Genomic DNA, 14,986 nt, shown 5'->3' with positions numbered 1-14,986 from the left:
CTCCCGCTGCTTAGGGAAAGCGGAGAGGGGGAGATGGGGGTCGGGCGCGAACACCCGCCAGGCAACCGGCGTCGCCTTCACCTCCTCCGGCCGAGACCTGTGCTGTGTCGTTCAGTCTGCACACATTTGTAGCAGCTCCCGCCAGTCGCTGCTGTAACGACCCCTCGTTTGATGAGTTTTTTCTTCCCTCTGTCCCGGGAAGTCCCCAGCATGTGGTTTGGGCAGCACCAGAAATGTATGGGGAAAATATGATACAGTTTTGGCCCAGTTAAAGAGTTTTGACCATGTAGGATGAACTGTTGGTGTGCTAAGCTTTTCATGACCTGGGAAACACAAGTATGTGCAGATTTTTTTTGAACATTTCTTTTGGATGGAAAGTAGCACAGTTTTAAATAAACGCTTTGACCCACATGTGAAGGCAGGCAGAGCACAGCAGGGCCTGGTCTTAAAAGAGCACCTAGCACCCTTGATAATTGTGATCTGTGCTGTACATAAACTAGTTTGCAGGTACCTAACTTGAGACAGGACAGAAAAGCTTAGAATAACTGGTCTTAATCATCACTGATCAAGTCAATGGAGTTAATTAGTCAACATATACTGGCTAATATTTTAATTATCTTACAATGGTCCGGATTCATGCTTAAATATGTTTGATGTTGCATTTTTCAAACAAGGAATTTCAGAGCAGTTCATGGCTTTCTCAAGGTAAAGCTTTATGGGGTGGACTGAATGAATCTAACAGCTTAATGCTGCACCACCTCTCTCAGGCTCTCCCTGTCGCCTTCTCTGGTTGCTTCAGTGCCAGCTCTGACATTCGTGTAACTCTCTAACAAGCCAGTACAGCTCATGAAACCTAGAAGACTTACATCAGGGAAAATGCTTGCAGTTTCTGCTGGTTATTGAGCTGAAATGGCTCACCAGCTCCTCAGAAAAGCGCCAGAGTTGATGTAAGGGACAGGGTGAAACTAGGAGTGATTAGCATGCTCTTAGATCAACTCACAATTTCATGGGACCTAGTACTCACTAGAGAAACTATCTGTTCACTTTCTCAGGAAGGAGATGGGCTGTAATTTTGCTTTACTGGTGTACTATGAAAAACCAAAGGGTATAGTTTCTTAGTTACTCAAAATTAATTCTGTTGCGCGAGCAGCAAGCCAAATGCAATAGCCCTACAGCTTGTTGGGTAACAGAGGCACTGCTTGCAAAGTTTAAAATGAGGGTTATGTATTACCATTACTTTAACACAGCATGTATCAGCATTGCCATCTAAAAGTCGGCCCTGAAATTTTGTGCATTTTAGTCCTAAGGTGGTAGTTTGTGACACTGGAATGGGCCGATTTAACACCTTACTGATACTGCAACAGCAGGGTCACTAATCCAGCAGGATCTAGTGTCCGGGGGTAGAACAGTAGGATGGAGAGCGAGAAGCATGACTGTAAGAAGAAAAAGTAATTTTAATTTCACTTGTCTGAAATATATTAGGGCAGGAAGTGATTTTTGACAGTCTCAAGTTATAACTGATGCTATCATCTAATCAGTGAATCATCACTTGAGATGTGGATTGAATTCGAAATTGTCTGAAATACTTTAATCAAGAAACAAATTTAGAAGAGTGCTGCACTGTAACTGCATTTAAATTTAGCTGCTCATTTGCCTTCAGGATTTATTGAATGCTACCTTTTTAAGAGACATATTGAAAACACATTCCATACCAAACCAATAATTTAAGTAATGACTTGGACCTAGATTAGCATTCGTAACTAACTCAGCGTACTGAATCTTGATAGCCAGGGTGTTAACCAGTAACCATTTTTCTTGTTACCAGTTTTTGTGAAGAACTGTTTCAAGATTAACTTAACCAGCCTACTGAATAGTTCTCAAACCGGAGGGCACATTCAGAGAGCTCAGAAAGATCCCTGGAATCACAAGGAAGTCTGAGAACAGAGGGCACAGGGTAACTGAGAGCTGTACCCTGGCCACAGTGTACTCTCTCTGCCCCAGGAGACTTTTCTTTGACATCCTCTCCAGGATACTTTCAGCTCCCATCCTCAACTCGGGGATTACTAGGTGTCCTAACCAGGTAAGCTCTCAGGAACTAGGTCACAGTGCACGTAAGGACGCGCCCAGACCACACTGGTTGGGTTGGCACAGGACAGCAGGTCTGTGTGCTTCGCCAAATGGTTTGGGAACTGGAGTGGGAGAAGAGCCGAAGTATCTTGTGGACTGAGGTCTTGTGTGAGTGGGTAAAACTTCAAACCATCAGTATTTTTAACAATCATGGCAGTAACATAATGACACTTGCAACATATGAGAATTTTCCTCCATTTCTTTATTCTGAATAAATCCGTTAAAATTAGATATATGGATACCTATAAAGATACCTTCATTGTTTTAAGGCTTTTAATGTTATTTTTGAGATTAAAATTTTTAGTAAGAAAAGTTAGGAAACTTGGTCACAACACAATGTGGTTTGAAAACAGAATTTTATACCTAAATACGTATCTTTGGATTACATGAAGGCAATAAACAGAGTTGCTTAAAAGCAAGGTAGACTAGTTGCTGAAGACAAACATTTAGATTATGACATAAATGAAATTTTACAAAGAAGTAGTTATTTCTGTAGCACCAGTAGCTAGGGTGCTACAGGTAGCTAGGGTATGATGACTGGCTGTGTGGACAAGGGGAAACTGGTGGATGTTGTATACTTTGACTTTACCGAGGACTTTCATATAGTCTCCCATAGCACCTTTATAGCCAAATTGGTGAGTTATAGATTGAATAACTGGGAAATAAGGTTGGTGGAAAATTGTCCGGGCCATCAGGCTTAAAGTGTGGTGATCAGCAGTATGACTGCTTGACTCTGAGATCAATACCTGAGCCAATACCCTTAATTCTTTATTAACAACCTGGAGGACTGAGCACACTCTCAGCAAGTTTGCCGATGATGATGAATTGAGGGGAGCAGTCACTATGCAGGAGGGCAGGGCTGCCATTCAGAGCAGGGTATACAGCCTGGAGAAACAGGCTGCTGAAAGGAACCTAATGAAATTCAACAAAAAGCAAATGCAAAGTCTGACTTTGCATCAATACAGGCTGGGGGTGGTAACTAGAATGCAACTTCATATGAAAAGACACGGGGGTCCCTAGTGAACAAGCTGACCATGAGCCAGCAACGCACCTTGCAGCAAATAAGGCCAACAGCCTCCTGGGCTGCATTATCAAGAGTGTAGCCAGGACGTTGAGGGAGGTGGTTCTTCCCCTCTGTTCAGCACTTGTGGGACCACACGCTGCAGTGCTTAGCTTTGGGCTCCCGAACAAATCCTAAGGGCTGCCAAGCTGCTCAGGGGCTAGAGAAAGAGAAGACATAAGGAGATCTTAGTGCTGTCAACAGCTACATAAGAGGAATGTCTGGATAAGACAGAGAAGCCAGACTCTTGTCCAGTGTGCACTATGAAAGGATAAGCAGCAATGCACCCGAGTGCTTATGAAAAATTTTGGCCCAATATAAGGGAGTAGTATTTACCTTTACCAGAGTCAAATTTGGCAAAAGTTGCCCAGAGAGGTTGTAAAGTCTCCATCCTTGTAGATAATCAAAAAATGAGCAGAATTGGCATGGAGTACTCTGCTCCAACTGGACCGGTTTTGAGAAGGAGGGTGGACTACAGATCTCTGTAGTCTGGGACTTCTGGAGGTCCCTTCCGACCTACACCATTCTATGGTGATGTGAATAACTGAGCTGGTCAGCATGTTTTGGTGGAAGGTAGTTTTACCAATTCTTTTTAAAGGACTACAGATTTAGTTTGTCAGGGAATACTAAGAAATAGGCTACCCCAAAGTGTTTTTAAATCAGCATTAAACAAACCAACCAACCCTTGGAATTTAGAGGAATCCATTCAAATGCAGGGTTTTAGATGAGGTAAGAACAGTGGTTTATACCTATGGAACGATGAAGATGCCAGAGATGGCAGTAGCTTAGAATGACTTAGAGGTCTTTAAAAGTAATCTTCTCAAGACAAGATTTGAGACCAATATCGTAGCAGAAAAGACTTTGAATAAATTAATTTGGAAATAGCAATGCATTAGGAAATCAGGTAGCAGCTCATTCAGTAAACAGCATTAGCAAGACTACTTCTAGGACTGCCACACATCAAAAGACATTTGGTGTTCAAAGGAGAAACAAAACCAAGCTGGGAATAGAAAACAACCCTAAGACATGAGGCTTAGGGAGCTTAGTGTGTATACCGTATAAAAAGGAGAGCTGAGATAAGGCAGTACATGTGCGAAGGCTGTTGTATACGGTAGAGGAACTGGGGAGAAGCGCATGGATTTGCTGCCCAGGGCCCAGGTAGTGACAGCTGAAGCAGGTTAAGTTCAACAGCGTAATACTTTCAGCAGTGAGAATTAACTAAACTTTGGAACAATGTAAAAGGAAAGATCACGGATGTATCACATTAAAAACTGTAAAATGGGGTAGGCCCTATTAAAAAAAAAATAGCTTCAATCTACTTTGAAAGACTGAGTACATGTGAAGAGAACAGCAGCGGGTTGAACGGGACAACAACGCTTGCCTGATACCAATGGCATTTAAATCTTTTTTTCCTCAGTATGCTACAACTTGGTCTCTCAAAGACTGTAACAGTTTGATCTTAACTGTTGTTCTAATACAACTTGTTGTTCTGATGATTTATAGATTAAACTAAAGGGCATGAGCTATATGCAAAACCAAAATGGGAGGGAGAAGGAAGATACAAATACATACATCCCTATTGTAAACGCAGTTCATAACAACAAAAATGCTTTTGCTAGTGTGTAGTCTTTAGTAGCCTTAAACTGGTTACACTTGCTGGCAAGTGACAGACTGCAGTAACAGAAACTGTTGTGGTGTGCTTTTGATGGACCTTTTTAGTTTGAAATATTTTACACTTTAATTGATGAGCTTGTTTCTATCGTAGGCATACCACAATACTGTTCTTTTATTACTTCAGAAGAAGTCCTAGTCTTTCCACTCACTGATCCATACAGTAGCTTCACATCATAAAAGGCCCAGCACAGATAAAGCAATTTTAATTTCATCTTTATTTCCATAAATCAAAGTTACACTTCAAGTGGTTAGATCCTTTGTTTCACGTTTCTCACCCTAAGTATGCACCTACAGTAGCTACCACAAAATGTGCACCTATTAGTTGTCACTATTTTTTCAATCTGATGCAAATATCATTTGCTAACAACCATTTATAGTTATTTTCTCCATTTGCATAAAATGGAGATAAGTTGTAAATGGATGGTGTTGTTTGCTGCAGGTCCAGCCAGTATTAGAAAGCGTAGCAGCTTTAAAACTCAATAATGAATTGTTAAACAAGTAGCAGTGTAAAAGCATCTCAAAGGGTCTGCATATGGAGTTATTTCACACTGCACTAGAAACAGGATGAAAAGCCTACACAGTAGTGTCTCTTCTATTCCACACACATCTCTTCATCAAAAAGGGCTTGTCTTCATACCCTTTAAAGACGTACCTTGTGCAACTATGAATTTAATGGAATAAAGGTGCTGACTGTTAGAACTACTTGTTGAAGCAAATACATATTGTCTCCCTTAGGAGGCCATGATATATACTCTGAATCTTTCTGGATTGGCTGAAAAGTACAGAATGCACAGAAGTTCCTAGTGTCCCCTATAGAATGTTTTTACAGAAAAATACTTTAATTTATGCAAAAACATACTTATCCTCTCTACATAAAAATCTCAATTTCAAAGAATCTTTGTTTATTCCTTATGGAGTCACTGGAGAATACATTTTTCTAGATTTGTAAATACCTCTTTTAGAAGAAATGCTTGATATCTTTGGTTTGCTTATATGCTGGATGGAAAAAAAAATAGTTTTAAAGGGAATGACTACCTAGTTACCTGAGGTTCATCTTTCATTTCTTCTAACATGAACTTTGGATAAGATTAGCTGTTCGGTAGCTGGAAAGGGAAATTCTCTACAAAACAATGAAACACAAAGCTTATTTTAGTGCATATTAAATAAGACAAGGCTGTTTTAGTAAAACTAACGCTTAAGGACAGTTATAAAACAAAACTAGTAGTCCTATTTGTTCCAGAATTAGTAATCCTATTTGTTCTGTATCACCACCTTCTCTGCAAATATAAAGCATTACAAAAATAGTCACAATAGTATTTCTATATTAATCTATCATTCTATATTATATTTTGGAAAAGTGCTTACAGAGGCAAGTTTATTAACTGCACACTCATACCCTTCCAGTTGTCTAAAGCCCTGATCCAGCTGTTTAAAACCCTTGTTCAATACAGAACAAGGAGTTAAGACAACTTTCATTTTTCCTTCTACGAATGCCCTCCCTATTTTTACATTTTCATGTCAAATTAAGTAACAGTTGCTTGAGAAGTACAGTGTGATTTGCGTTAAATCACAGATTAGCAATGTAGTTACTTCTAAATAGGAAGTTTCATCTCTAGTGTTAAGCTTTGAGAAACAGTTCATTACTTTCATTTTTTACCCTTCTTCTCATTATCCAATACTTTATATTCATCTAACACAGCATGGCCCGTTTCCTTTGCAGTTCTCTTTACAACAGCTTTGATACCAATATTGTCAATGTTAAACGCTGTCACACCAACATTGATTGCAGAATTCATAGCGTTGTCTGTAGCGTGGCCAGCATCATCTCCATACCTTAAGAAAGATAGCCATTTTGTAGATATGTATACTTAGTATTTTTCTCTTCACTAGAATACTTTTGAAAGCAAAAATTTAAGCATTACCAAGAACAAATAATAAGCACAGAGCTTGAATGTCTAAAGAATAAAACTAGAAATTACCAAGCCATTTGAGTAAGGGCTGCTCCTCTATCAGATGGATTACTCTTTAAAGATACTAATATGCTTCTGCCGTTTTTCCTCAAAAAACCTTCCAGTCTTTCTCCCTCCTTCCCCTCTAGTTTTGAAGAGAAGACTAGAAGGCTTAACTATAGAACCGTAAGAAGAGAGGAGGGAGTTGTGTGCAATAACCCCTAAGTACTTTTTCACCTAAGTTCTTGGGTAAAATTCCTAATACCCCCTATTCCCCCATGTAAGTCCTCACAGCTAGACCCTTGCAGCTGCTCAGCCTTCTCAGTCTTTACCATGGGTGGCAGCACTGAGGAGGAAGAAGAGCAAATACTGTCTTGCCTTCTCACCCGTTACAGAAAAAGGGACTGGAATCACCTCAGGCATATTTTTTGTCGGTTGGTACCGCCACTGCCAGAACAGTGCTTGGTTAGTACTTGTTCTGTATCACCTTTGCGTGTGTCTACATGGCATAATATGATACTATGTCTGGTGTACCAGCAACACACTGGCACGTTAATTCCAAGCCCCAAAAGTAGTCACTGAGGTAGTGCACCACTGCGCTCAAGCAAATTAACCCAGACAGTCTAACAGCTCTCTTGGGTACAGAGAATTGCTGACACAGCTATGCTCATGTGCTGGAGGTAGCAAGGTCCCTACAAAAAAATGTCATTGTGCAGTGAAGACTTATCTGAAGTAACCTGGAATCAATACAGTGGCAAAGGGGAAGGGGGGAGGAAGGAGAAGTCATGCAAAACCCCAAAAGGCTCAACAAAGCTATCTTGAGGATACGATGAAAATAACCAAGAGATAAAACCTCTGGTCTCTCCACTGGGCTGTGGGTCCAGCTTGTTTATGCTTTATGGGGCAAGTCAGCAGTCTCATATTAATTACTCAAGTGTGAAGAAAGGTACACATCTACACCAGTAGAGAGAGCATACTGAAGGAGGACAAAAGTTTAGTGAGAGCAGTAACTCCAACTGTTGTGGGCAGCCAGACATTTCCCCAGAGAGCACTGTAATCAGACAAACCAGGCCAAAGGGAAGTATTTCTGGTAGCATCAGAATCCCAGCAGCTACCAGTTACTTTTTCCCTGTGCTTCTTATGACCAGAGTTTCTTTGAGGACCTCAAAATAAGGCTAGAGAGAAGCACAGAATATCAAAGAATCCAAAAATCTATTGCATTATCAGTGCAGCAGCCATGGCATAATGGCTGGAACCAACAGTGAAACTGAATAAAAAGAATTAGTGCTTTTTTGTTTTGTTTTTAATTCTCTGATAGAGTAACAGCCTTGACTCACCAACACATGATTTGCAGATCACAGAATTAATCTCACATCAAAAGTGCTGTATTTGTCAATTTGCTTAAGTTATTTTCACCTCAGGAACATCATAAGCCAGTTTTATGTAACATCAGCAGAAAAGGTAACTTCATTTAAAGTGAGATGGTATCTTATCCAATACAGTTAGACTAACAATTTTTAAATATTTGATAATTGATTTTTCAGTTTGCCTGTCTCAACTGCATCATTTGTAACTTCCTTTTTTTTAAAAAAAAAGAAAAAAGTTGGGCAGATGTAGATACTGCAGTTATTTATATCATTGTAAAAAAACACTAAGGTAGTATAGTAGCATGTTACTTTGGCAGAAATATCACTCACAGCTATGCTCATGTGCTGGAGGTAGCAAGGTCCCTACAAAAAAATGTCATTGTGCAGTGAAGACTTATCTGAAGTAACCTGGAATCAATACAGTGGCAAAGGGGAAGGGGGGAGGAAGGAGAAGTCATGCAAAACCCCAAAAGGCTCAACAAAGCTATCTTGAGGATACGATGAAAATAACCAAGAGATAAAACCTCTGGTCTCTCCACTGGGCTGTGGGTCCAGCTTGTTTATGCTTTATGGGGCAAGTCAGCAGTCTCATATTAATTACTCAAGTGTGAAGAAAGGTACACATCTACACCAGTAGAGAGAGCATACTGAAGGAGGACAAAAGTTTAGTGAGAGCAGTAACTCCAACTGTTGTGGGCAGCCAGACATTTCCCCAGAGAGCACTGTAATCAGACAAACCAGGCCAAAGGGAAGTATTTCTGGTAGCATCAGAATCCCAGCAGCTACCAGTTACTTTTTCCCTGTGCTTCTTATGACCAGAGTTTCTTTGAGGACCTCAAAATAAGGCTAGAGAGAAGCACAGAATATCAAAGAATCCAAAAATCTATTGCATTATCAGTGCAGCAGCCATGGCATAATGGCTGGAACCAACAGTGAAACTGAATAAAAAGAATTAGTGCTTTTTTGTTTTGTTTTTAATTCTCTGATAGAGTAACAGCCTTGACTCACCAACACATGATTTGCAGATCACAGAATTAATCTCACATCAAAAGTGCTGTATTTGTCAATTTGCTTAAGTTATTTTCACCTCAGGAACATCATAAGCCAGTTTTATGTAACATCACTAAAAAAGGTAACTTCATTTAAAGTGAGATGGTATCTTATCCAATACAGTTAGACTAACAATTTTTAAATATTTGATAATTGATTTTTCAGTTTGCCTGTCTCAACTGCATCATTTGTAACTTCCTTTTTTTTAAAAAAAAAGAAAAAAGTTGGGCAGATGTAGATACTGCAGTTATTTATATCATTGTAAAAAAACACTAAGGTAGTATAGTAGCATGTTACTTTGGCAGAAATATCACTTCTGAAGCTATTTTTTCCCCCAATTCTGATCAACATACACATATGATGAGCATTTCTCTATAATTCCATCCACAAAGGTACAGCAGCTAAGTTTTAGCTGAGTTTTTTGTTGATTTAGAGACACTGGGATGATGCTCCTTTAGCTTTGTTTCCATTAAGTGGAATTTAGCTCATTCACTGAAGTATTCTGAGTGGCAGAAATCTTTGTCACTGAAGGAGAAAACAGCTTCCAAAAGAGGTATTATGTAGAATTTTAATACATTTATGTAGATAGATTCTAAAGATCAAATATCAAATATTTTCAATTGTATTGTAATTAACTGCAACATTTAATTACTTATTGTTTTTCACTCTTAGTGGCTGTTGACTGCTGATCTCCATATTTCCTATATCTAAACCAAAAACATTAATGTGAATTTATGTGAAAAGAGTACCAGTAGAATACCTGCTGACATTCCTACTGAAAACAAACATCAGCAATAAAGCACCACTGACTAGAACTTCACTATCTAGCCTCCTATTTGAAATGCATCACAACACAACCCTGAATGCCAATCCACTTAATACTGTATGCTGATATTTACCTTGTTACCTTCTGCTAGTAGCCTGTATGCACTTTCAGCAATCCTTTTTAACATCTGTTTTGCTACACTTATCACCAATTCCATTTAACCTATGTGCTTCTGCTTACTCTTCACTTTCTATTATACCTATTGCACTTTTTTTTTTGAGGGGTGCATTTCATACGTTTTGCAGTTATTTCAATATATTCCCTTATTCTCCACAGCATCTTCCAGCACATGCACTCAACTTTGTTCTTTCCACCATCTTAGTAACATCATCTTAATCCCAAACGTTACTATCCTCTTCCCCCATTATCTTTTTCTAAGAACACCTGTATTTTGCAAGTCAAGGCTATCCTATTATTGCTCTTTATGCCTTAGATTTCCTTACACAATACTCCTTTTTGTACCTCCTCACTTTAGTCAGACCTGCTGATAGTTGAAGTTCTTCCATTTTTCTTCAAATTTAGCTAAGTTTACATAAATTCAGGATCAGAGCTGCAATGTTTAAAACTAACTTTTTTCATAATGACATTATACTGTAGAGCAAAGATATAAATCTGAAGAGTATTTGTATCATAGCCTGAAGCTGTAATAATTCTAGAAGAGAGATAAAAAAATACTTACCACAATCATTAACTCATTTCATATTTTTACTTACAGGAGATGCTCATTATTGTGTACTTAGCAGCTTATCATGTGCTGCATAATTAGAGCAAAGCAGGTATTTCAGTTAGCTTCCCTGCACTTCCATAAGCTTTTTTTGCCAGTATTCAAACACAATGACAATACGTTGAAGATGAAACCAATAAAAACATAACTTACTTGTATTTGACAGTTTTTACAGTCTCAGTTGAAACACTTTTAGCAATGCACTTCGCTGCACTTTCTAAACCTTGCCACACTGTTGAAAACCCTGTAAAAATGAACAGCTTGTTTGAGTTCATAGCATTAAAAAGTATGCAATTAAAAAAGTATAAGGAATTTTTATTACCTTGAACTCCACTTGCTGCTACCACCAGAGCACCATCAAAAGTGGATTTGCCATCTTTATCTTTCTTAAGGGATTCTGGAACTAATTTGCTGCCATGCTTCTTCACATGTGGAGCCAGCTCCTTTCCAACACAGCAAAAAAACCCCCCCCCCCCCCTGCCATAAAACACAGTATGCAGATTATTTAGTAAGAACATAGAATATCTTTCTTTAGAAGACCTTACTCTTAATGAAAAGTAAGTTTCACTGAAGTCTTAAGTGTTGCTTCTATTTAAATACACTTATTTGAAAGACAGACTTTAATCCACACTTAAGAACACAACTGATAGAGAAGCAACCTTATTTTTCAGATTCTGCACAGCTCCAATTCCTAAGAAACAAGTAAGGTTGGTCTTATGGCTAAAAAGCACTTTAAAAGAAATACGTGTCACACACACTAATTTCAAGAAACTGTTTTCATTGCTTTGTTATCCCCAACTTGCAGATAGGGGACAAGCTGTGTTTCTTTCCTGACCTGTCTTCTGGAAAAGTCTTTCTTAGAATCATTCCAGCTCTTCCAAGTATTTTTATAACATCCAGCACAATTTGCTTTTAAACTTGGTTGAGTCACTAGACACTAAATATAAACATTAATGCAAATAAATAACAGAATGAAGTTACTGAGAGCTGCTAGGTTTACCAAGCACCTCTGAACACCAAGCCATTTCTATCTGGAAGTTTATACATAGTCTAATAGACTTGTTTCAGGTGTGTGTATTTAAAACCACGCACACACACATTCTCTAGTGGTACAATATGTATGTTCGTAACCAGTGACAGTACAGCTTTTAAAATACATGGTTACCAACTTATGAAGAAAGAGAGAGACCATTTTGAATTAACTGTCTAAAACTTAGAAAAACATGCCAAACTTAAGACTGTACAGACTATTCTTTTAGGAAAGAAAAAGATGCCTCAAGGTCATATAATATTAGTCCTAAAGCATGTCTCTTGCAGGAGATAACTAGGCACAAACTGCTGGATTTCATCAGGTCAGTCCCTCCTCTAGTTCATTGGCTAGAGAAACCAGCTGTCATTTTACAGAATATTTATTATTTAAGGCAAAAAATACAATATACTACAAGATGGAAATTTTTTACCTAAGAACTGGCTGACTTTCACAGCTCCTCCAGTAGCCTGTTTTGCTACATGAAGCCCCTTTGCCACAGTTGGGTTGACTTCCAGAGGTTTTTCTTCTGGTTGAATGTGTTCTCGCAGTTTAGAAGCTCCTTTGTGGATAGCTTTACCAGTATATTCTGCTCCTTTTATTAGGCCCCAGCTTACCCAAGATGCACCTTCAAAGCAAAAATTGTGCTTCTTAGAATGTACAATTTTATAGACTATGATTCCTACAGCTTTCCCTCCTCTGCCTCCGCAACACTGACTTTAGAAACATTCCTGATTACACAGTCTGTAATTATACTCTTCCCTGAATGGGCCAGCATGAATTCCTGCAGTGATTTCTGCTCCTACACCACCCACGTTTTTTCAATTCACTTTATTTAGTTTAATACAGCCAGCTCTCATCCAAATGTCAGCTTAATACAGATACTCAGTTTTTTAATAGATATCCAAGCCCCAGCTGGGTCAGAAGTGATAGAACTGCACATCTCAATGCTATTAACATTCTGAAAGTGTACAACCCAGCCCTCTAGCCCTCATAGCAGATTCATATTTATTACAATTAGCTGGTGGTTATTAGTATATTCCAAAGGTTCTCAGAGGAAAAAAAAAGTTTATCTGCAGAAATCACAATAGATGCCTGCTTTACTATAACTCCTCATACAGGAGTACAATTGTTCTGTCGCAGTGGTCTGAGTCACAGGGGGGTGATATCGTAACACATAGTCAAATGAGGAGCCTAACTCATTTGCAATGAGCAAGACTATTGGCAATGGATTTAAATTCTGCACTGTTTTTATAGAGCCTACCAAAGCATCTTTTAGGTGATTACAACTGGAACTGGTGAACAACTACTTCTGACCACTCAGCTTCTACCAGCACACATGCATTTAGCTGAAAATACTGTTTAAATGTTACTCACAGAGGTTTATATTCACACAGTCCTCTTATTACAACAGTACCTGACAAGATTCCATGGGCAACTTTCTCACTCCATTCTGGCAACTCCTTCTGATTTTCCGCTCCTTCAGGTTGTGGGTGGATATGTACAGTCTGAGGCAAGTTAATTGCATCACTAGAGGCTTCTGAAGGCTAACAAGTGAAAGTAAACAGCTGAGAATCTGCTTTGCAACATATCATCAGGATTTGTTTTACATGTTTTAGATCATACAGATCCATTATCAGAAAACGCTACTGCTGTGTATTCCTTGGGTGTACAGAAATTCAATGGAAATTTGTGATTCAATTACTTTTGCACAGAAATGCTATGCATTCAAAAAAAGCTTATCAGACAGCTCAGCATTTTCTGTACACTTTCTTCATCGAGTTACAAGGAAAAGATATGCATGCCAACACGGCCATATGGTCAAGTAACTAAGTAGGGAAAACTTACAGTACAAGTTAACTAGCAAAAAAAGATTAGAGACTTGTCCGTCTATCATTTTTATCTTCTCAGAGGGAAGTCAACTCTGTTGTTATTCAGTATGGGAACTGCAGTCCAGTTGCACTAAAAGAATGCAGCTGTTCTGGTTGTTTTGCTCCTCATCCTTCCCTCCCAAATTAAAAAATAAAGGAGATTATTCATTCTACATGCTGTCGATGCTTTTGCAGACTGGCACAGCCAAGGAACACATCAGGCTGTGCATGATACTGCTCTCCATTTAAAGTTGGGTGGATAGGTTCAGTGTGATTTCATGTCAAACACTAGAGTTTCTGGAGTAGACATTAATCATTCAAATGTAGCAACCACCACTACAGTCTGGTTAGTGTTTCTAAAAAGTGTAACATCACTTCACACAGTTCACAAGACAATGTGTAATTAAACTTTAATTAGAGAAAGCAAAAAAATTGTAATAGACCTAGGTTTTGGTTAGAATTCTATTTTTAAGACTTTTCCAATGTAAAAGTAAAAAAATAAACATTTCAATGATTGAAAACGCTGCTAGTTAATGAGGGACAGTAAGAAAAACTTTTTTGTTTAGTCTAAAAGAGTCTATATGAAAGCATTCATAGATGAAACCTATGAACAGAATAGAGTACACAATATAGAATAATATTTGATATTGCACGGAATTCTTAGATTCCTCTGAAATATTTACTGGAAATAAAAATAGGGTATTGCACAAAGATGGCTGTTGCCGTAAAACAAAACAAAAACATTAACAGAAAAGAGTAGATTAAGTCTTGAAAAGTTGCTAGGTTAACGATGTATCACTGACTTGTACTCTATCATCAATTACTGCTTGACAGCAGTGTGAAATTTCATGTTTAAGAAATGTCTTCAGCATTCAGATTCTTTCACAATCAGTGACCAAAACACTTTGGGGGCTGGGCAGGAGAAATGACTTTAATACACAGCTCTAACTAAAAAAACAACAAAATTAAAAAAAAACCCAAAGTACGCTCCAGATATAATTTAGTTACACCACAGTTTGGGTCACTATGTACAAAACCATTCAATGAGTCTTCTAAGGACTTTGCTAAGGAGCAGAAATGGGTTCTCTAATAAGATAGGTGACTCTATACTATAATTACATTAAATATACTTGTTAATTAGATCCTCATGAGTACTATATAAAACAGACACATTAAATGGCCATCAGACTAGGCTTTGAAATATTTGTGCTCTATCACAAAGTTTTTAAAACTCCAGAAATCCGCTACTGATGTGCAAAATCTGGTAGCCTGCAGTAATTGAACCAGCTCTTAACAAACAAACAAAAAAAA

The 14,986-nt window shown here is 38.4% G+C and overlaps 2 protein-coding genes across 2 annotated transcripts in view; both read right to left on the bottom strand.

The window, feature by feature from the left end:
- The window catches only part of LOC103907936 (coiled-coil domain-containing protein 169-like), a 36,915-nt gene extending 33,337 nt beyond the window's left edge, over window positions 1-3,578 (bottom strand). The window contains exon 1 of the mRNA XM_009290192.2: window positions 3,524-3,578. Within this exon, the coding sequence (XP_009288467.2) occupies window positions 3,524-3,578 (55 nt within the window). The remainder of the gene's footprint in view (window positions 1-3,523) is intronic.
- Window positions 3,579-5,067: 1,489 nt separating this feature from the next.
- Window positions 5,068-14,986, bottom strand: part of SPG20 (spastic paraplegia 20 (Troyer syndrome)) — a 13,650-nt gene continuing 3,731 nt past the window's right edge. The window contains exons 4-9 of the mRNA XM_009290265.1: window positions 13,222-13,351; window positions 12,238-12,432; window positions 11,778-11,808; window positions 11,100-11,254; window positions 10,931-11,021; window positions 5,068-6,694 (exon numbers count right to left, since the gene is read on the bottom strand). Of these exons, the coding sequence (XP_009288540.1) occupies window positions 6,508-6,694; window positions 10,931-11,021; window positions 11,100-11,254; window positions 11,778-11,808; window positions 12,238-12,432; window positions 13,222-13,351 (789 nt within the window). The 3' untranslated portion in view covers window positions 5,068-6,507. The remainder of the gene's footprint in view (window positions 6,695-10,930; window positions 11,022-11,099; window positions 11,255-11,777; window positions 11,809-12,237; window positions 12,433-13,221; window positions 13,352-14,986) is intronic.

The sequence above is a fragment of the Aptenodytes forsteri genome, unplaced genomic scaffold (genome assembly GCF_000699145.1).
Source record: "Aptenodytes forsteri isolate BGI_AS27 unplaced genomic scaffold, ASM69914v1 Scaffold155, whole genome shotgun sequence".
NCBI lineage: Eukaryota > Metazoa > Chordata > Aves > Sphenisciformes > Spheniscidae > Aptenodytes > Aptenodytes forsteri.
Note: the sequence above shows the minus strand (reverse complement) of the source record. Positions and strands in the feature narration are given on the sequence as shown.